At 54.5% G+C, this 21,956-nt stretch overlaps 1 protein-coding gene across 2 annotated transcripts; it reads right to left on the minus strand.

Annotated features, from left to right (window-relative positions):
* Window positions 1-801: 801 nt before the first annotated feature.
* FOXJ2 (forkhead box J2) lies at window positions 802-21,748 on the minus strand. Of its 2 annotated transcripts, none has more exons than XM_040978846.1 (11): window positions 20,742-21,748; window positions 13,617-13,963; window positions 12,152-12,226; window positions 10,912-10,980; window positions 10,630-10,770; window positions 9,926-10,121; window positions 6,031-6,426; window positions 5,603-5,704; window positions 4,580-4,789; window positions 3,916-4,014; window positions 802-1,995 (listed from the first exon to the last, which is right to left on the minus strand). In XM_040978846.1, exons 2-11 carry the CDS (start codon window positions 13,947-13,949, stop codon window positions 1,907-1,909), a joined length of 1,710 nt encoding a protein of 569 aa, XP_040834780.1. In that variant the 5' UTR covers window positions 13,950-13,963; window positions 20,742-21,748; the 3' UTR covers window positions 802-1,906. The 2 variants fall into 2 exon arrangements, with proteins under 2 accessions (XP_040834780.1, XP_040834781.1); XM_040978847.1 differs by lacking the exon at window positions 20,742-21,748 and adding an exon at window positions 16,937-18,521.
* Window positions 21,749-21,956: the final 208 nt, after the last annotated feature.

Here is a 21,956-nt window from a genome sequence, read left to right on the forward strand (position 1 = left end):
GGGGAGAACCGACGGAAACGGTGTGTAGGATGCACCTTGGATGGAAGCAATAAGGAAAAGGCGCCTCACAAAGGGATGTGGGGCGAAGGTATTTTTGCCGCTAAGAAAAAAATCTCCTTTCCCTGACGGGAAAGGTCAGGCCATACTTCAACCCCACAAAGGACCCTCTGACATCATGAGAGATTGAAGCCACTGTCTCCCCCTGCCCACATACTTTCTTATAAAAGGCTTCAGAGAAATAAAGTGCTTGTTAGTTACCTGCCCTGTCTGCCCGTGAACTTCAGTCTCACTGGGCTACTTCAACCAACTCAACAATCACGCCCTCTCCCTTCTCCGGAAGGGAAAAGCAGGAGAGCAGAGAGCCAAATCCCTTGGAAATACAGATACATCAAATAGGAACAGGAAGCAGAAATCCCACAGAGGGTAGCCTTGTCCATGTCATTCAATTTTGTTCTACATGTTTCAGAAAGTGGAAATTTAGTGAAATAAAAGGTGGAGGCAAAATGCTTCTTCCCTCTCGTAATGAGAATTCAATCATTGAGTAGACACCAAGGACTTTGCAGCAAGAAATGGCCACCCCTTGTAAAAGGAGCCACCCTGTCCCAGTTCCGCTGTCTAGGAGTCCCTGTTGGTGTTCATGGAACTCCTCCCTCTAGACTATTTATTCTTCTTTGCGAATTTCCTTTACCTTTAAAAGATTAATAGCAAAATCTTCAGCCCCTGGGCTCTGGATCCCAAGACAAGCATTTGTCTCTATGGATCAGTAACTGCCATACGCCCTACCCACTCCTGTCCGAGCTCTCTCTTCCTCTCCTGCCCTTCCTCCAACCAAGATGAGTCCAGCAGGAAAGCGGGAAGAGGATTCCCACCGCGTCCAGGACGCGATGGAACATGCAGTGATAATGAGTTACCTTGTCTCTCCTGACAATCTCAGAAAGTAAACACAGGTGGAAGACTTGGACACATCATCGGAGGAGGACAAAACAGTATTTGCTGAATGAGGGAAAAAAGATGAAGGACAATTTGCGAATGCAAGAAACAGCCACAGTGAATTTTCACAGGAAAAAAAAGGAAAGTCTTGGAACGCCAAAATGATTAACTTGAAAGCATTTCTGAGAAGCTGAACCTATGGGGAGTAGCTGACCTCATGCCCTACCAGAGAAGCAGAGTTTGGGCTAGGACCAATCCTACCTTCTTGGAGAAGGGGCTAGGATAGGAATAAAGCAGCGGATGCCTGTGCGGCAGGGCGGCGTCCACCCACTTCCGCACACATTCTCCACCGTGTTCTACTGGACCCGGGCCAGTCCCCGTTCCATGAGTCATTTACTGTGACCTTCCGGCACTGCCATCAACACTCTCACCCTTGACAGGGAAGGAGTGCTGTCAGAGGCGAGGACTGACGGGACACAAGGGCAAGGAAAAGCTCAAAGGGCAGGATTAGCACCGCTGAGGAAAGCCTGCTGATTCATGGCTGCTGGGCGAAGTCCTGACCTGAAACAGTGACAGGAACCAACTCAGGCCCCCAGGGTGGGAAGGCCACGACGTTCCTCAAGAAGAAAGTTAAGTCAGAGCTTAACATCTTCACCGCTGTCATGCCCTTATCTTCTAGCCTGATGGTTTTAAGTTAGCAAGGGGTGGACATGGTCTATGGTGTCAGGACAGGAGACGGCATACAACCAACAACAACATCAGAAGAATTAAAGAATCAGGAGAGACCAGGAAAGAAGAGAGAAGAACGAGGTGGGGCAGGGAGGGCACCCTCGGCAGCATCTTGCGGTGGCTTCTCTGACAGAGAAAAACACGGATGATTATATCTATGTACAAGCGGGGCGAGGGGAGACAGCCGCCTCGCGCCCACTGCCGCACTTGGCCACCCCCTGGGCTGATGTCCACACTGTGTGACGCATTAAGTGATCAAGTCCCAGTCGAAGTCGTCGGGGATCTCCTCGTTGGCACCAGGAGGTGGCACTGGGGGCCGAGGGACCATGTGGTGTGCTGTCGGGAAGAAAGAAAGAGTGTGAAAGGAGCCTGGATGAGCAGTGCCTTCATCCCCAAGGGACACGGAGCAGCAGCCCAGAGGCCAGCGGGAGGCCACCCTGTCGGTGTGGTCTCAGGAGATGAACCAGGGCAAGCCAGGGCAAAATACGATACTACTGGGGGCCCTGGTCACCTGGCCTGGGTCCTTGACCCACCTGCACGCTCGGAGCCGGATCCGTGAGCTCCAGTGATTGGGGGTCCGGCGGGGCCTGCACTGCCTGGCCTGCTTGCACAGGGGATGCCAGATCTGTGAGCCCCAGGGGTGGGGGGGAGGCCCAGCAGGACCCAGGTCACCGGGTTAGGATCTTTGGACCAAGTAAGAGAACTGGTCCTCCTCAGTGGAAAAGATGGAGTAGTGGATAGCTGGCCCAGATTTACAGGGAGGATATGGCAGCCCACTGAACTCTACAGGGGACATCTGGACCAGCTCAGAGGAAGGAGGACAGAAGAAACTGGACAACTACACCAGCCAAATGATGACAGCAAATATCTGGGCAAATGGAGACTCTGAGTTCAACTATGTCAGCCACTGGACAATGAAAGGGTTCCCTCAGCCTTGGATCAGCCAGACTGACATTTCAGAACTATCAAAAGCGCCTGGGCAGAACCCTCGGAGTATGTGCCACACAACACTGGGACCGTGGCCTCATACTGAGCGACCATTCTCCATCCCTGGGTACTGGGGTGGTTGGGAGGCTGGGTACGGCTTCTCCCCTTATCCCTCCCCCGCCACCCCTGAAACAAGGAGAAGCAGAAAATGCGGAAACAATGATCACACCCACTTTTCCCTAACCCCTGATCCATTCCACTCTGAACCAACTATGTTAACGTCATCTAAAATTAAAAATAAATTTTAAAACATATGATACTGTTGGGTCTGGCGCCGTAGCCTAGTGGCTAAAGTCCTCACATTTCATGGGCCAGCATCCCATTTGGGCACTGATTCGTATCCTGGCCGCTCCACTTCCCATCCAGCTCCCTGCTTGTGGCCTGGGAAGGCAGTCAACGACAGCCCAAAGCCTTGGGACCCTGCACCCGCATGGGAGACCCAGAGGAAGCTCCTGGCTCTCGGCTTTGGATTAGCTAAGCTCTGGCCATAGTGGCCTCTTAAGGCATGAACCAGCGAATGGAAAATCTTTCTCTCTGTATCTTCTTCTCCTTGTAAATCTGCCTTTCCGATCAAAATAGATCTTTTAAAAATACATATGATACATCCCCCACAAGCTTCCCTGTGTCACCATGATAACATGACATAGAGCTTACTTTATCACATGAAATACCAGTGCAGAAACTCGCATTTCTATCCCAAGAATAAATAGTCCAGCATCACTGGAGAAATGTAAACACTTGCCATTTGGCAGCCTGATCGCAATGGTTTTTCAAAGCTGTATTTAAACATGAATTAGTTGTTTACTTGGGACTATCCATGGCAGGTTAGTGCCCCCCAATCCAGGACCGCTGACGAACGGCCAGCCCGCAGGAAAGAGGACACGGGTCTGAAGCAGGCACGTTTGTACTGACAGATTCATTGTGATTCTTTTCGACTAGCACTCTCACTGGGTTCCAAAGCTTGGCAGACAATGAGGAAACAAGAAAGAGAGCCGAGCCATCTCTCACCTTCACCTGTTTCTCTGTGTACTCTCACCTCCTCTCAGGACTGCAGCAACAAGGCAATGCTACAGTAAACCTGTCTTCTCTTGTCTCCCCTGATACGTGCAACTAGCTCTTCCTCAGGCCTTGGGAATCATGAAGACTCACCGCCTCTGACAGGTACAGAGGAAAAGGCAGAGAATACAGACCCAGAGTCAGAACAAAGCAGAACAGCTCACAGGATGGATAGCACTTGGCTGGTGGTAAACCATGCTCCCTGGCTCTTACCTGGGCGACTGTATCCTGCTGAGTCCTGGGTAGAGATTGGGTACATTGGTGACGGGCCAGGGTAGAGGTGGGGGCCTTGTGGGTGCCCGTAGGAGTTGACTGCCAAAGCAAGCAGGAGTTACGTGATGGAGGGAAATCATTGGAGTCAACAAAGCAAGCAGGAAAAACAAAGTGCCCTTCTTCCCAAACAGCTTCTTCTCCCTTCCCTGCCCTCGTCAGTAGCTCCAGCCTGCAGAATGATTCTATGCAAAAGTTTACTGCTCCTTGTACTTGGCATGAAAAGGCAAGGATCTAGAATTGTGAAATACCAAAGATATAAGGAGATCAAGTCAGAAACACAAGCACCAAATCTCTCTCACTTTACCGGTTTGCAGACTTTGTCAGTGTGGAGAATCACCACTCCACCTGCTACGATCTGGGTAGCGGTTACTGACACGGACGGAACAGGGAAATCTGAAGCAACTGCGATCTCCCAAACTGAAGGCCACTTCTTCAGAACTTCACTAACTCAACAGCCGTGCAGCCAACACGGCGAACAAACTAGTCCCGCTGCTCAGTCTGCAGCCCGGCTCACAAAGCGATTTCTCTCAATTCTCTTTCAACCCTCTCCTCCCCTTCCTTTTCACCCTTCTCCACCTCCTTGGCAATTTGCTTCGTGCAGTACCTTGGTTCATGCCTGGCTCCTGTTTGCCACTGGTGAGGGCACAGGAGTCGGCAATACGGGCAGGGGCTGGTGGCCGGTGGGAGCTCCCTTGTGGGGGCACATGACCAGTCTGAGTCAGGAAGTGGTTGAGGGAGTCGCACAGATTGGCAATGTGATGCTGGTCGAGGGTCCAGTTCTTCTGTTCTGCCTGTCGGAGACTCTCCATCAACTCTGCAGATGGGGAAACACACGATCCTAATCTTGCGGAGGCACTGAAGCCCCGCCCACCTGCACCTGTTTCACTTGCCCAGCCACATCACAGATGAACAGCACTGACAACAAGCACCACTAGGGGCCAGCACCGCCGGCAACAATGGCAGCCCATGTCAAAATGCAGGTTCCAGTCCCAGCGGTGTCACTTGGCCTAGCTCCCTGCCCATGTGCCTGGCAAAGCAGTGAAGGATGGTCCAAGGGCTTGAGCCCCTAAACCCAAGGGATCAGGATGAAATTCCTGGCTTCTGCTTTTAGTCTGGCACAGTCTAGGCTTTTGCAGTCATTTGGAGAGTTAACCAGCGTATGGAAAATTCTGTCACTCTGCCTTCCAAATAAATAATTTAAAAACTGTCCCCCCCCCCTAAAATCACCAAAAAAGCATCAAAAATAATAATTCACATCTTTGAGAGCTGCACATATTGAAATTCTGATTAGAATAGCCACTTTACTGATGAATAAAACAGATTTTCAAAGTGACTGAGTGGATCAGCCATGATCACACTGTCAGGAAGTGGTGATAAATCATAAAATAGGGGACCAGGGCTTGTGCATGTCCACGAAACTTTCCTCTCCCCAGAACAGAACTGTCTAGAATAAGCCATATTTGAATCAATGTGAATCAGTTTGAAAACAACATTGATATTACACACCTGGAAAATGATGATATCCTTAATGCTGAGACCTCAGCTAACTGCCTGTGTCGGTCCCAGCTTCCACTGGACTGTCCCACACCACGCTCCCGCCCTCCAGACGGCACCCTCTGGTGCTCACCCGAGAACTGTGACTGCTCAATGCTGGACCAGTTGAGCCGATTCACCATCTTGAAGCTTTCCTTTAAGGAGTCAATGCTGTAGCAGCAGTCAGGAGGAAAGGCTGCAGGGCGGGTTGGAAAGTGGGTGGGAAGAGCCAGTCAACAGACACGAGACTGACTGCCAGCAAGACTTGGCATCCACACGAGCTCTCACACGTCTCACCAAGACACTGCTGGACCCTCCCTCCCTCTGTGCTCCGAGCATAACCCAGCTCACACACAGCCTCTGATGTAACACAACCCCAACTCACCTGGGAATTCCATGGCATGGAGCGCTGAGTGGCAATGCCCATTCCCTCAGGGGAGCTCCCACGGGGAAAACAGCTCCCTCTGCCTGCCAACACCTTCCCAAGTCAGAACAAGAGAGCCACCCTGCTTCCTCACTCACCAAAGCCAGTGCTGTTGATGGGCGCCTGGCCTTGGGCCTGCTGCTGTGGAGGTGGCGGCTGCTGGGTAGGGTGGGAGTGGGCATGGTGCTGCTGAGGGTGGTAGCCGCCGTGCTGCACTGGGGGTGGATGCAGGGCCAGCACAGGGGGTGGCCCGTAGCCCTCTGCCCCGGCTTGCTTTCCCCCTGATGGGGTACAGCCCTCTGGGCTTGGGGTGTGCAGTGGAGGGGCGCCTCCCACAGTCGAGGGGCCCTGGGCAGGTGCCTGCTGTTGCTGGGGCTGCTGGGGAGGCGGCTGTGGCGGTGGTGGTGGCGGCTGCTGCTGCTGCTGTGACGGTGGCTGCTGGTACATGTAGTAGTTGTTGGAGGGCGGCATGTCCCCCAGGAGAGACGAAAAGCCTGCAGGGTTGAAAAGGAATACACAAGTGACTTAGCATTTGTCAGTAAACGTGAGTTTCATATTTGGATCACGAACTAGCAAATGAAAGATCTTTCTCATTCTCTTTTTCTGTACTTCTGCCTTTAAAATAAAAACAAAATTTCTTTAAACGGGGAGGGGGTGGCGTGTGAGGCCATGGAATAGCCTACTAAGCTTCCACCTGCAGTGCTGGTATCCCTTATGGGCACTAGTTCAAGTCCCAACCATGCTCCCTGCTAAAGTGCCTGGGAAAGCAGCACAAGATGGCCCTGCAGCTCCGTGGGAGATGTGTAAGAGGCACTCGGCTCCCGGATCTTGGCTTTGGCCTGGTTCAACTCTAGCTACTGCAGCCATCTGAGGGGTAAACCAAGGATGGGAGATCTCTCTCTGTCTCTCCTTTGACTCTGCTTTTCCAATACAGATAAATAAAGCAGGATGGGCAGGAGAGAGCTGGACACTGAAGCTGGGGTATTTACTCACAAACCTGGGCAAACATCACTTTGTTGTCCTTGTTCCAGATCATTTTCTACTTTTTTTTTTCACGTTGTTTTCTTTTACTGGACGAGCAGTTTAACAGAGAGAAAAGGAGAGACAGAAATTCTTCATTCACTGGTTAACCTCCCAAGTGCTAAAAAGACTAGAGCTGGACCAGCCTGAAGCCAGAAACTCCTTCTGGGTCTCTCCCATGGGTGCAGGGGCTCAAAGATCTAAGCCACCTTCTGCTGCTTTCCCAGGCATGCTAGCAGGGAGCCGGATCAGAAGTGGAGCAGCTGGGACTTGAATCATACGGGATGTTGGCATCCCGGGCAAAGACCTCGCCTGCCATGCCACAACTCTCCCCCATTTCTTTGTTCCTTCTTTCCTTCCTTTCTCCTATTTTCTTTCTTTCTTCTAAGATTTATTTATTTATTTAAAAGGAGGAGGAGTGTCAGAGAAAGAGAGAGATCTCCATCTGTTGGTTCTATCCCTAAATGTCCACAGCAGCCTGGGGCGGCCTGGGAACTCAAGCTGTGTCACCTGCGTCACCTGTGTGGGTGGCAGCGGCCCCCCATCCTGAGCTGTCAGCTGCTGCCTTGCACTGGCAGTAAGCTGGCATGCAGAAATCAGGCATGCCCAGAAGCTCCCTAACTGCTAGTCACACCACCTGCTAGAAGACATCGAGACGAAGCCAGAGCCCTGTTGCCATGACCACTCACAAGGAGGCGCCGGGCCTTCCTGTGCGACATGCTGACCCTCTGCGGGCAGCAGGTACTGATGCAAATACAAACAAATGAGTAGGACTCACTCTTTGGAAAATATATATTAATTGTTCTGGATTTCCTCTTTTATATTTCAGGAGATCAATATCTAGAACTGTGTTCCAAGACTCAGAAATGAGCCTAACTTAGGTGTTCAGCTGATAGGAGGTGGGGAACATGAAGGCAGATCTCTACTTTTCTGCCTCCTGAAGTACAAATAGAGGGGCTGGGGTATCACGCTAAGCCTCTGACTACAGAGCCAGCATCCCAAATCAGCAGCAGCTACACTTCTGATCCAGCTCTCTGTTGATCGCCTGGGAAAGCAGTGGAGGATGGCTCAAGCCCTTGGGCCCCTAGAACGATGCGGCAGACCTGGAAGAAGCTCCTGGCTTCGGACTGGCTCAGCTCCAGCCATTGTAACCATTTGGGGAGTAGACAGAAGATCTCTTTTTCTCTCTCTCTCCTCTCTATAAATCTGCCTTTCCAATAAATCCTTTAAAATATATATATAGGGCCAGAGTGGTAGCCTAGTGGCTAAATCCTCCCCTTGCAACCACCAGGATCCCACATGGGTGCTGGTTCATGTCCCAGCTTCTCCACTTCCCATCCAGCTCCCTGCTTGTGGCCTGGGAAAGCAGTCGAGAACAGCCCAAAGCCTTGGGACCCTGCATCTGTGTGGGAGACCCAGAAGAGCTCCTGGCTCTTGATTCAGATTAGCTCAGCTCCAGCCACTGTTGCCACTTGGAGAGTAAACCAGCAGACAGAAGATCTTTCTGTCTCTCCTTCACTCTGTAAATCTGCCTTTTCAAATAAATAAATCTTTTAAAATTATAAATAAATAAAACTTTTACCAAAAAAAATGCAGGAATTGTGAGATGAGCTTTGCTGTACTGCCTGGATTCTCCCTGTGGGCTCTGGTGGCTTAGGGTCTGATCCAGCTCTCTGTTAACGCAACTGGAACCCAGTAGGGGATGGCCCTAGTGCTCGAGCCCCTGAACCTACGTGGGCGACCCAGACGAAGCTCCCGACTCGTCGTGGTGGCCTGGCCCGGCTCCAACCATTGCAGTCCTTGGGGGAGCAAACTGCAAGATGCACCTCTCTGTTTTTCTCTCTCTCTCTGTAACTCTACCTTTTAAATAAGTAAAATGAATCTTTAAAAGAAAAATACAGGGATTGAGGAGAGAGGAGACGACCTCTCAAGGAGATGCCCACTCAGAACTTTCAGTCATTCTCACATGGGCAGCAGGGAGATGTGTACAGAGACACGCAGTAGCTGACACTAAGGCAGTGTTACTGATAGCATTAGGAGGCGTGTGGCACGTAGGTAACTAACAGGAAACTCTAACCGAGCGATGCCAACTGCACTTGTGTTTGTGAGGACATTGCCATGATTTCTAGGAATTACATTAAATCACCCCAATTTTTTAAAAAGGGAGTAAGTGAAACAAGTTTAACACTGGCGATGGGACACAAGGGAGTTTATTATGCTCTTCCTTACTTGTGTACCTGTTTGAGGTTTTTCATAAGGAAAAGTCACAGAAACATAGAAATGCTGAAATAGAAGAGTAAACTGCTTTCACAATAAAACAGGGATTATCCGCCCCCTCTCCCCACCGCTGATGGGGGTAGCTCTGCTGCCATCTAGCGGTCACCCTGGGAATGCCAGCAGCCATGACAGCCCTGTCCAGGGTTCTAGAAGTAACCCTCCAACTCACTTTCTGAAGCTAATAACCCAGCCCACCACCTGACACAGGAGACAGTTTTAGTTCATGACACACTTCCTCTAACCAGCGATCAACCTCCTGCTGTGTTAAAAATAAGAAACAGGGTGGTCATTTGGCACCAGGGTTAAGATGGCTTGGGATATGTGTAGCCCATATTTGGGTGCTCAAGTTCAGGTCCTGGCTCCACTTCCTGTTCCATCTTCCTGCTAATGAGCATCCTAGGAGGCCACATGTACCACCCCAGCACCCACTGAGCTCCAGGCTCCTGGCTTCAGCCCAGCCAAGCTTAGCCCTGACTGTTCTGGGCACCGGGAGCGAACCAGCACATGCAAGCTTGACCGGTCTGTTTCTTTTTCTCTCTCTGCCTTTCAAACAAAATGAAAATAAAAACTAAAAATCTTAATACATAAATTTTTTTAAAAAAAACGAAAACAAAACAAGAAATAAGGGCATGGAGAGCACGTCATGATTGGTTAAGTAACCTCGGGATTCCATTCGTCAGCCCAGCCCAGACTCACCATGCTGTGACGAAGAGGACCTTTCCAGCATGGATTTGTAGAGGTTGCGGAAGGACCAACTTAAATCCTGAAAGTTGATCTCTGAGTAGGAGAATTTGAAGTCGTGGTTGGTGTTATAGAGGGGAGGGGCGCCCTCAGCACCTTCTCGGCCCGGAGCCCCCGAAGCCACTGCTCCGCCATCCACGGCTCCTGTGCCCTGAAAACCAGCAGGTGGAGTCCTGACCCGTGCCCCAGGCTGAGGGCACAACACAACCCTCCCGGGGACACCAGGCCCTCCTGCTGTCCTCTTCAGCTTCTAACTGCTGCATGGCCCGGCAGCACTTTATCATCCTGGACCCAGTCTCTCTCTCTCTCTCTTCTCTCTCTCTTTCTCTCTCTCTTTTTCTCATGGCTCTCCCTCTGGTCTCTAACTGTCCTTTTCCTAGGTCCCATGCAACCCCTCTTGCCCTCTCCCAGTGGCTTCGGCTCCCCTTCATTTCTTTCTATGCTCCCTCCAGGTCTTCTCTGAGTTCTTACCCCACAGCTGTCTTTGACTCTCTCAATCTCTCCTCCCCTGCCGTTCCCTCCAGCCCGACCTTCTCTGCAGGAGGCATCACAGGTACCTGTACACACACACACACACACACACACACACACCCCTGAACCTGCTCAATCAGCCCATCCAACCAGCCTGCCCCATGCCTCTGGCCTCCTGAGCATCCTACCTGGCTATAGCTGGCGATGGAGGTGGGGCTCTGCAGTGACATCTGAGGGTTCCCCTCAGGAGGCAGTGAGGCTTCCCCGGTCCCTGGAATGCCTCCCCGTGGGCTCTTGCTTGCTTCCTGCTCCGGTGAGTCTTGGGACAGCTGAGGGTCACAAGTGGAGGCTGAGCACACTCCCAAGAGCCCTGGGTGCACCTCCACTGGAACCCACGCTAGCCTGGGGAAACACTGCACGTACAGGAGGGGACTGGGCTGGGACGCATCTCCTGGGGAGGAGGGACTTACATCATCATCTGGAGGGTGCCTTCTCTTGCGGGAAATGTCAGGGCAGGTGTCGATGGTCCAGTAGGAGCCCTGGAAAGAGAACCTGACACTGCAGAGGACAAAACGGTTGCATACAGAAGCTACCCCGTTTGGGAACGAAGATGGGTGGCAGGATTGGCACACGCGTGTGTCAGTCATGCAAAGAACAGGGCTATACATTCACACAGCACCCTGAGCATACTGGGTTCCACTGTGGACATCATTTCCAGTCCAGCCTGCCTGGGGACCACACACAGCCCCTGGGGACGGCACACAGCCCCCTGGGTACCATACATGGCCCCTGGGCACCACACATGGCCCCTGGGGACCACACACAGCCCCTGGGCACCACACACAGCCCCTGGGCACCACACACAGCCCCTGGGGACCGCACACGGCCCCTGGGCACCACACATGGCCCCTGAGCACCACACACAGCCCCTGGGCACCACACATGGCCCCTGAGCACCACACACGGCCCCTGGGCACCACACATGGCCCCTGGGGACCACACATGGCCCCTGGGGACCGCACACGGCCCCTGGGCACCACACATGGCCCCTGGGGACCGCACACAGCCCCTGGGCACCACACACAGCCCCTGGGGACAGCACACAGTCCCTGGGCACCACACACAGCCCCTGGGGACCGCACACAGCCCCTGGGCACCACACACAGCCCCTGGGGACCGCACACAGCCCCTGGGGACCGCACACAGCCCCTGAGGACCACACACAGCCCCTGGGGACTGCACACAGTCCCTGGTGCAGGACTACAGGGAAGAACGGACCAGGGCTGCAAATGTCCCAGGATCACCCAGCCCTTCCCTCGTGATTTAAGCAAATCCCCCAGACTTGAGCTTCGACATCTGGCAGGTAGAGAGAAGGACCCGGGTCTTCTCCCTTAGGAAGGTGAAAACCAGGGCTGTGTATGTGGAAAGGACTCTAAACTGGAAGTTCACTTTCCACATCTACATAAAAGTACCAGATAAAAGAATGGGGACATTGGAGTCTACTTTACTGTACAGTTTTATGTAAAGGTTGGAAAAAAAAAAAAAGATTGCACAACCTTTCTCAGTCAGCCATTCCAACAAGCTCTCCCTCGGAGGAAACCTCAGGATCTTCTCTGACAAGCTCAGTTTATAACAAGAGCCAGGTCCAGCCTGCCCAACACTCCACTCTCCCGGCTGCCCGTCCCATCCATTCCAACGGCAGCGGCTCACCTTCCCAGGGTCATCCCGAGGTCTGGGCACCTTCCGGAAACACTTGTTGAGGGAGAGGTTGTGCCGAATTGAGTTCTGTGGAAGCAGAGATGCAGGTCAGATCTGAACACTGCACAAGGCAGACAAGTCTCCCTAGGATCACAGGGACTCCAAGAAGACATGATATGACAGTACAAAGTCCAAACAGCTGTGTAACTTCAGCACCTTTTAACGACACTGACGGAGGGAATTATTTCTGTCAGACACAAGAGAGATGATGACACAAGAAAAACGCAGACATTAAACTGACTCGAGGTAATGGATCTGAATGTGATTACCAGGTGTCTCTGAAAAGTGGATTCCTAGTCTTTCAACCTTCCCACCCAAAGGACAACAGGGACAGAAATGCTTCAAAACTCCCACAACTCTACCAACAGCAAACCAGCTATTTCAATCAATTCCCACGAGACATAAAGTAGGAGTGGAACAAAGGCTTTGTTTTCTCAATGGTTGCACGGCCACATGCAGAGGACAAAGGTGTTGTACGGCCGTGGCAGGTGTGGTTAGAGGCTGTGCCAGCTGGCAGGGACCTGACAGAGCATTTGGAAAAGGTCATGGAAATGGAGTTGAGAAGTAAATTTATCATAGCGCACAAGAAAAAAAAATTCTGAAACGCACACACTTAGATTTTTCACCGTCAGGACCTCTCCACGAACCGTCTCGAGTCACCTAATACGTGAGGGTGTGTACATTTTCCTGCACAATAAGAAATGTGGCTCGTAATCCCATTTTTCAGGAGCGTTTGGAAGACCCCCCCTTCCGCAAAGGGACCACAACGCATCCGCCGGTCTCCAGCTCATCCTATGGCTTGTACGACAATGGGTCATTTACTGCAAACATGAACTCCCCACGCCTGCTCCACTGCTAGCTGGTGAACGGCTCCAGCCAAGAGCCTCAGCTGCTTCACGGCCTGGGAGGCACAGCCTCGTCCCCAGCTCCAGCAGAACAACGCAGCCTCGCGTTCCTTGCTTGGTGGACCAGCTATCCATTCTTCCCTGAGAAAGGACCTACTTATGTTTGATCCTCTTAGTCTCTAATTTTGCCAAAGATGAAGGGACTAAGAAAGCCTGCTGGGATTGTCCACCACACCTTCCAGGTGGGAAGGACACAGGAGGACAGCAATGACCACCTGTGGGCTGAAGGAGGGCAGAGGCTAACGCTACGTCATGACAAGCAGCATTCTGAGATTCCCATAACTACATGGATGGCTCAGGATCGTGGAGTCTTCCTAACACACTGCAAGCACTGTTCCTCTGGAACAAAGGAGACAGTAGAAGATAGGGGATTTCAAGTTTATACATCTCTGAGTTGAGGTAGAGTGAACTGGACCTGAGTACAGAAAGAAAGAAAAGCAGGGGAAAAGATGGCAGGAGGTTATAAAACAAAATTAGCACAGGAGATGATGGAGGCAGTCAAGGAGTCGCACCTTCCAGCCAATGCCAGCGTTCTTGTAATAGGGGAAGTTGTCACAGATCCAGCGGTAGATCTCACTCAGGGTCATCTTCTTGGCCGGGGACGAGTTGATGGCGTAGGTGATGAGGGTGGCGTAACTGTACCGTGGTTTACCGTCCTGGTGGACTGCCGCGTCATCTTTGCTCAGGGTGGCGTTGGGGTCCGTGGGGGACCCTGGGGCACACTTGCGGCTGCCCCCTGGTGGCCCAGCCTGGGAAGCAGAGCCAAGCTTCTCGATGGTGGCTCGGAGGGTCAGCTGGGGCAGCCAGTCTATGGAGGTGAGGCTGCTCTCCAGGTCAGACGCCATGGCACCTCTGGGTTCTGCAGCGAAGAGGACAGAGGGTAGAGGAACGTGATTCCCACGGGCACGCAATAATCAAATCCTATTTACGGCAAGTGGAATTCTTCCCTCTAGAGTTCCCCTAGGAGACTTGCCTCATGGCTGGCCCTCAAATCAAAGGTCCCAGGACCCTAAAATACACATGCACACATGCACATCACTAACCTTCCACCAGCTGATAAGATTGCTATTCTCCTGCTTTTGGAGAAAGACTAACGGAAACGGAGCTCCCAGCTGCTGGTTCATTCCCCACAGGCCCACAGTGGGCGAGGCCGAGACAAGCTGGGCTGGAACCCGGAGCTGGGAACCCATTCCAGGTGTCCCACGTGGCAGGAGGAGGGGAAGCCCTCACTGCTGACCCCCAAGCCCTGAGTCAGCAGGAGGCTGGAGGCGGGGCCTGAATCGGGTACCAAACGTGGGCCCTTTGATGATGGCCACAGGCACCTCAACTGGCGTCTTAGCCACTCCGAGCCTGTCACACCTTCCTTCCTACAGTGGGCCGGGCCCAGCTGGAGGGTCCAAGGAGAGATCAACCCCCGTACCCTGAGGCTCCTTTCTTACACCCCGACAACATACTTTAAAACTATAGAGGAGGGCCCAGTGTGATGGCTCAGTGGCTAAAATCCTCGCCTTGCATGTGCCGAGATCCCATATGGGCACCGTTTCATTTCCTGGGTGCTCCATTTTCCACCCAGCTCTCTGCTTGTGGCCTGGAAAAGCAGTAGAAAATGGCCCAAATCCTTGGGCCCCTACACTCGTGGGGAGGAGACCTAGAAGAATCTCTTGGCTCCTGGCTTCAGATCAGCTCAGCTCCAGCCATCATAGCCACTTAAGAAGTAAATCAGCAGATGGAAGATCTTTCTCTCTGTATCTCCTTCTCTCTGTAAATCTGCCTTTCCAATTAAAAAAAAATCTTAAAAATAAAACTATAAAGGAAAACTATAGTTTGGGGCTAACGTCATGGCATAGTGGGCTAAGCCTTCATCTATAGCACCAGCATTCCATATGGGCACTAGTTCGTGTCCCGGCTGTTCCACTTCCAATTCAACTCCCTGTTTACAGCCTGGGAAAGCAGCAGAGGATGGCTCAAGTGTTTGGGCCCCTGCACCGCCATGGGAGACCCAGAAGAAGCTCCTGGCTCTGATTTTCAATTAGCTCAGCTCTGGCTACAGCAGCCATTTAGAGAATAATCCAGCAGGAGAAGAGATTCTTACTCTCTATCTCTCTCCCCCCCTTCTGTGTGTGTGTGTGTATTTCCTTCTCTCTGTAACTCTGCTTTTTGAATAAAATAAATAAAAATAAATAATAAAAAGTATATAGAAAAGTTTTAAAAAACAAAAACACTCAGCCTATAAAATTATCTGCTATTTGTTTTCTAACAATGGGATCCTTGCTACTTTTTCTTACAACCTCCACCAATATAAATGTCAAGGAAAAGTCTAAATAAACCCTCACAAATCACACACCAGCACTTCTAACGAAGTCCCACCTCGGAAAGCTGAGGAGCACTCGCCCTTCCCACGTCACCCACACAGCCATGTGAGGCACGGGTCACCTGCGACAACCAGCTAAGAACAGAGGGTACAAGGCAGACACACACAACGGTGCACACACACAAGGATGGCCATCAGACACACAGCATGCGTTACCGGCAGAGCACCGAGTCACACACACAGGAAACAAATCCTGAATTGGCGGCTGCCCTCACGGCCATCCCCTGCACGCTCCCGCCCACACACACCACCACCAGGAAGAAGCACCAAGAACCTCCCACCTCTGCCTGCCCGCCGGCCTTCACCCAGCCAGGGAGACACCCAACTGTGCGCACCGGTAACAATCAGATAGCCTGGCTAAAAATAGCCACTCTGGGGCCAAGAGCGGGCTCTCCTTCTCCGCCCTCCTCCCGTCTTCCTTCCCGGCCAGGCCCAGAACAGCCCGGCACTGCTGGGCACGGCAAGGCACGCAGGCTCATTCGCCGTACCTCCGTGCACACTCCTGGAGCTGCCAGGCCGCCCACGTCTGCTGTTTGCATGCCCTGCTGCCACCCACACCGCCTGGGTGCTCCTGCTTGGCAGAGAGGCAGAGCTGGAGGGACGTCCCCGTGGGGGAAGGCGGGGTGCTGCCTGTCCTGCGGGGTCTGGAAAGGCTGGCACGCACCACTCGGTAGCCATTTGGCACTCCCTCGGAGCTGATGCCAGCAAGCCTTCAGCACTTGCTGCCTAACAGGTTTGTGCCTGCACAGCCTCCAGATTCCAGCCAGCATTTCTCCCTCAGTCCTACCAGGACATTCTTCCCGAGCAGCCAGGGCAGGAACACCCGGCCCCAAGCAGCACTTGGGGAGCTCCAGGTGCGCAGGACACAGCCTCAGCACCCAGCACCCGGCACAGACCCACGCGCTGGGGAGTTTCCAGCTGCACCAGAGACGTGGTGACTGTGCCTGCTCTCCTGGACTCCATCTTCAGTCCCAGGCAGTGCATCTTGGCTCCTGAAGGTCAGGACTCGCACTCGCTTCCCTGGTCCTTCTCCGGCCAACCCCAGCCTGTGCTCCTAACCTCCAAGGCACCCAGTTCCCTAGGCTGAAGGGAGCACCCCAGGGTCGGAGTCAGGGAGAGGGGTGCTCTAGGGCCTGTGGGGCAAGAGCCCCAATCGCAACCCAACAAATGCCTGATAGAAAGAAATAAGGCAGGGGAACCCTCTCCCTTCTGAGCTCTGCCTCGCCCCACCCCTGCGGGCCATCCTCCTCTCATCCCACCACAACCAGGTCCCCTAAACCACCTGGAAACTTGGAAGCTTGTTAAGGATACTTCATCACTCCAAGAAGGCTCCCGGCTTGCTGCACTTTACCAAGTCAGGACACCCCAGCCTCCCGGGTCACAGCAACGGGGCTTGCGGCAGAATCACAGCCAGCTTGGAGCTGAGTCATCCCAGCCGAACAGAAACCAGTCCTCCATGACCTGGCTCTCCTGGGTCCTCCTCCAAAGGGCCTCCCGTTCTCTACTCCCTCCTGGGAAAACAACATCCCAGGAGATCTCACCACAGGAGTGCCTCATCTGACTGACATTCCATTCCCAACAGTGGGCAAGTGCCTGGGGGGGAGGGTCCCCAGGATGAGGGGCCTTCTAGAACCCAGGGGCACAGACCAATCCCATGTATCCCCTCAGCCTTCTGCGGGTTGTTTCACGCCCTTGCCTACCCTTTGCCCAGCACTAGGTTAGGACACCGAGGTTAAATTTAACCTTCCTCCAGCGCTCTCCCAGCCAGCCCTACATACAGTCCCAGCACTCACATAGTCCAATTCCAGTCTTACCAGCTGCAAGAAGCTTGCACGCTCTGATCCCTCTGCTCTCTCAGCACCACTCTCCTTTAACCCATCCCACTTCCTCACCCTCCTCACTTCCCCATTCTTGTAGGGTGGCCCAACGCATCGTGGGACCTTGGCATTGGAGAGTCCTGGGTTCCATTCCAGGCCCTGACACTGACTCACGGAGTGTCCCTAGCCATCTCTGGCTCTCTGAGGGAAGTCCTGGTGCCTCGATTTCCCTCTTCAAGAAAAGGGATGGAGGCAGAAACCCTGCTACAGCTTCCTCCCTGGAGGGAAGTGAATGAAGCTTAATGAGCTCGTGGCTGCCACACATTCCACGCTCCCCAAAATAATGGCACGAGGCAAATGTTCAGGGTTATTATTAGAAAGGCAAACAAGAGCCACTTCCATTTCTCAGTGCAACCCTCTCTCCCTCTCCAGGTGGGCCCTGGGCCACGGGGTTTGGGCAGAACCTGAGTCAGGCTGCATTCTTCCTCATGTGCTGGAAGACTGAAAGGAAATACCCAGAGAACCTGGGAAAGGCAGCCGAAGGACAGGCCCTGTCACATCCTTAGGACAGCCGACCACAGGACGGGGGGAGCTGGGAGGGTGGGGGATGGCAGAGAAAACAGATGGCCAGACCCTCCGTGGGTGTGAAACAGTGATCCTGGGCGAGAGGCACATGATTCCCAAGAAAGTGAGCAGTTTGCTTCCCATTTACTCCCCACGGCCCAGAACGGGGCCAGCCAGCTGCCATGGAGTGGTCACCTCCAGGCCAAGCAGGCTCCCGGGATCCAATCCGGTGCAGCTTTCAAGCCTGCTCCCCAGCTCTTACTGTCTCTGCACCGTCCGGCAAGTTACTGACCCCTGACTCTTGGTTTCGTCCTCTCCGACACGTGTGTAACTGCACCTTCAGACGGCTTGTGGTGAAGATTCGTCTTACTATTTTTCAGTGACTCAGTAAGTGCTAGAGAAGTGCAGCTCTGATCATTTTCGAAGGGGAAAACTATTGTTGTTGTTGTTAGAAATTCAAAAGTAGAAAAGTGGCAGGCAGGGCTGTCCTTGAGGCACGGGAGGTTGTCGGGGATGCTGGCAGCCTCTATCAAAATCCTGCCTCTGCTCCCAGGGCAGCTGCTGCTGCGTACCTGCTGCAGGTACCTGCTGCAGGTGATGCTCAGGCGCTTGGGTCCTTGTCCCCGTGTGGGAGACTCAGACAGATTTCCTTGCTGCTAGCTTCAGCCTGGCCTAGCCCTGGCTGTACTGGGCATGTGTGGAATGAACCAGGAGATGAAAAATCTCTCTCTCTCTCTCTCTCTCTGATGCTCTACTTTTCAAATAAATAAACTTTTAAAGAAAGAAAATCAACAGGCCAACAGGCCGCAGAGACAAGCCTAGGAGCGGCAAGCATGAAATGATTTGTTACAAAACCCGCCCTGCGTGTGCAAACCGCTTCCCAGGCTGTCAGAGTCTCAGACCTGCCCTTTGCAGTGAGCACCACCACAGCACTAATGAATGCTAGCAAAGGTCCAGGAACGAGGATTGGAGAATAACAACTCCTGCCGTTCAGAGGGAACCGGGCAGAGCCATGGCACACGGCTGGAAGACAACATCCTGCAAATCAGTTAAACCAACCTGCACCTGCTGCTGACTGACCCAACACAGTCATGGAAAGCCGGGAAAATGTGGTGCACACAGGGCCAGTGAAATGGGACGGCAGCGGCCCTGTAGGCGCCGGCAGAGCCCACACTGAGCCACTGAAGCTGTACTCTGCCAGACAAGCATGTGGCTCAGCCGCAGAGATGCCACTTCCAACTCACACATTTCACAGCCACCCTGGCTCAGCTCTGGACTCCAGCTTCCTGCCAGTGTGCGCCATGGGAGGCGCCTGGGGAGCCACCATCTCTGGGGGTGTTGTTAGGATTAAATGCAGGCTTGGTCCAACCCCAGCTGCTGGGTGCTGAGGAGCACCCCAGCTCAGAGGCCCGTCCCTGCCCCTTCCAGACACATTAGAGTTGGACCCTACCCTGCCGCACAGCACTTTGTCAGGAACAGGCAGAGGAGGAGCGCTTGGATTCTGCAGAAATGAAGCTCTTCTCACTCCCAACTGCCAGGCGCAGGCCAGGCATCCCTACCACCACCTTCTCCAGGTTCTGCTTCTAGAAGCCTACACACACATTTCTACATGATCAGAGTGTGGTCTGAAGCACACACACGTGCTGGCCTTCACTTACACACCCACTCAGAACCCAGAGGTACAGACACACTCACCCTAGAGCACGGCCGTACAAACCTGTGAGTGACGGCCACGGCACATATACCCTACTAACAGGACAAAGTGGAGGCACCCGAGGGCTTGCGCTACCAGGCCAGGGCTTGGAGAGGCCAGCATGAAAGCCCCATCAGATGTCGCCTCCTCCGCGCCTTGGTCTGCCTGTATGCATCTTGGCATGCATACATTACATGCCTCATGTAATGTCGCCTCTTATGGCCAGGTGAGAACCCAGCTAGCAAGCTCGGGACTGGCCTGAGCTGTCAAGGTCTCCCAGTCCCTTCTGCTTTTCCTGGAGACTATAAAACCTCACAATTCTCTGTCTTACAACGCAAGTTACAGGGACTCCAGTACTACAGAGGAAGCAGCAAAGGAGAAGACTGGACGCAGCAGGTGCTTTCCTGGAAGGAAATTCTACTGCCCTCCTAAGAACAACCTCTCCGGTGGTGCAGCCTGAGTGAGCAGCTGGGAGGCAGCTAGAAGGCAGGCCTCCTGTCTTCCTCTCCACGCTCCAACTCGTCCTCAGGAGTCCTCGGCCAAGGGCAGGCATCCTGGGGTCGGGGGAATGTGAGCCCAGGCACCCAGGGTCACCGCACACACCTCCTTCTCACCACAAGAGATTTCCATTTCCATTGAGATGTAAGGGTAGAGGGCTCGTATGCTCAGGACTGGGGCTACTGGCTGAAGGAGGCCTCTGGTGTCTGAGACCGGCCGAGTGAGCACACACAGCTTTCCAACTTGCCAGAGGGGACGGTCATTACAGCGGATGCCTCTGGATGACCCAGGCCTCGCCCCTCAGACAAGGCAGGCACACAGCCACCACCCTGCCTTTGGGAAGGCCAACTGTAGGTGGAATGGCCCATGGACCACACTCCTGGGCACCTGGCTGGGAGGAACCGTGCTACTACACGGCCCCCAGTGATGGGGAGGTAAGGCAGGGGGTCCGATGTCCTATGTTCTCTGCATGGAAACGTCCACATTGCCACCCCATCAATCCCCAAGCCCCTCCCCCTCCCTGGAGCCAAGTGCTGGGTTCGAGTCCCAGAGTGTCTGGGACACACATTCAAACCCACAGGCCCCTCTGAGAGCCCTTCCCCAGCAGAGGGACAGCCAAGCCCCACCACAGCACTCCCAGCTGGTGCCCACAACGATGACCACCCACGGGTGGAAGGCGCAAGAAGATACTGACCTCTTTTAGGTTCCCACCTGGAGGCAGGGGACCACCGGGTCCTGGAGCTGGGGGCTGGAGGGCTCCCCCTCTTTAGACACAGCCGACGGGTGTCATCCTCAGCAGCTCTTCCCGGCTACCTGGCTGGGCCTCCTGAGCCAGAGGGTGCGCAGGGTCACCCGTGGATGGGGAGGACCCGGCTGGGCAAGGTGGCACACCCCCCGCAGCCTCTCTCTGGCTCTGGGGAGGCGGCCTCTCCCGGCCAGGAGCTGTGTCTTCCCCAACAAGTGGACCTTTTTCGTGGCTGGAGGGCTCCTTCCGCCTGTGGGAGCCCCGCGTCTGCGGGGGCAGTGCCCAGGTTCCCCCCAAGCCCACGTCTGGCTCGGAAGAAGTTGAGGGTGGCAGTGACGGGAGTGCAGCAAGCAGGACGTCCCCACTCCAGGAAGGCTGACAGCCGACTCCTCTGGGGCGCTCCCGGGGGTGGCCTTGGCTTCCGAGGCGAGGACTGGACGGCTCGGGTGCACACAGCCCCCTTTCTCTTCGGAGGGCGGCGGCGACACTGGGGCGGGCTCCGTCCGGCAAGGTCCCCCCCTCTTCTACTTCTGGGGGTCTCCTCCCGGGCCGGCGTGGGCGCGCGGGCGGGGCGGGGGCGGCGTCCTCGCCCCTACGAAGCACAGACGGGTCCCCAGCAGGGGTGTCCTCTTGCCTTCACCCTCGTGGTCGCGGGGGTCTCCTCTCCCACGCGGGGGTGGGGGGTGGGGTGGGGCGGGGACAGGCAGCTCCGGTCGCCCGCACTCCCAGGCTGCCCCGCACAGGGTGGGGTTTTCGCGCTCCCCGGTTCTCCGGGAGCTGGCCTGGGCTGCAAGGGTTCCGGGGAGGCCGCGGCTCCGGGACTCGGCGTCCCCGGCTCCGGCGGCGGCGGCCGCGCCTCCTTCCAGTCCCGTCCCGTCCCGTCCGCTCGCTCCCCTCGCTTCGGGCGCGTGCCGGGGGAGCTCCCCGGCGCTGCCAGCTCTCGCGCTCAGGCCGGCCCGGGGGCTCCCGGAGAGCCAGAGGGCGGCGGACGGCCGGTGTCGGGCTCGCGGCTCGGCTCCGCTGCAGGCCCCGGCTCCTCCCCGGCCTCGGCGCCGCACTCGGCGCCCCTCCCCCGCCCCCGCCCGCCGGGCCGCCGCCGCCGCCGCCTCCCGGCGCGGGTTAAGGAGGCGCGGGCGGCGTCGCCGCGCCCAGGGCCGTGCGCTC

Source organism: Ochotona curzoniae, unplaced genomic scaffold, assembly GCF_017591425.1.
Source record: "Ochotona curzoniae isolate NIBS_2020 unplaced genomic scaffold, NIBS_Ocur_1.0 contig_2927, whole genome shotgun sequence".
NCBI lineage: Eukaryota > Metazoa > Chordata > Mammalia > Lagomorpha > Ochotonidae > Ochotona > Ochotona curzoniae.

Bases quoted from the DNA above. Each gene is read 5' to 3' on its own strand.
- FOXJ2 (XM_040978846.1), bottom strand. From the start codon at position 13,949: ATGGCGTCTGACCTGGAGAGCAGCCTCACCTCCATAGACTGGCTGCCC. The intron at 6,427-9,925 runs GTGAGTCTGGGC...TCAACCCTGCAG, and splicing joins GTCCTCTTCGTCACAGCATG to GCTTTTCGTCTCTCCTGGGG. The intron at 1,996-3,915 runs GTAAGAGCCAGG...TCTTCCCGACAG, and splicing joins AGCAGGATACAGTCGCCCAG to CACACCACATGGTCCCTCGG.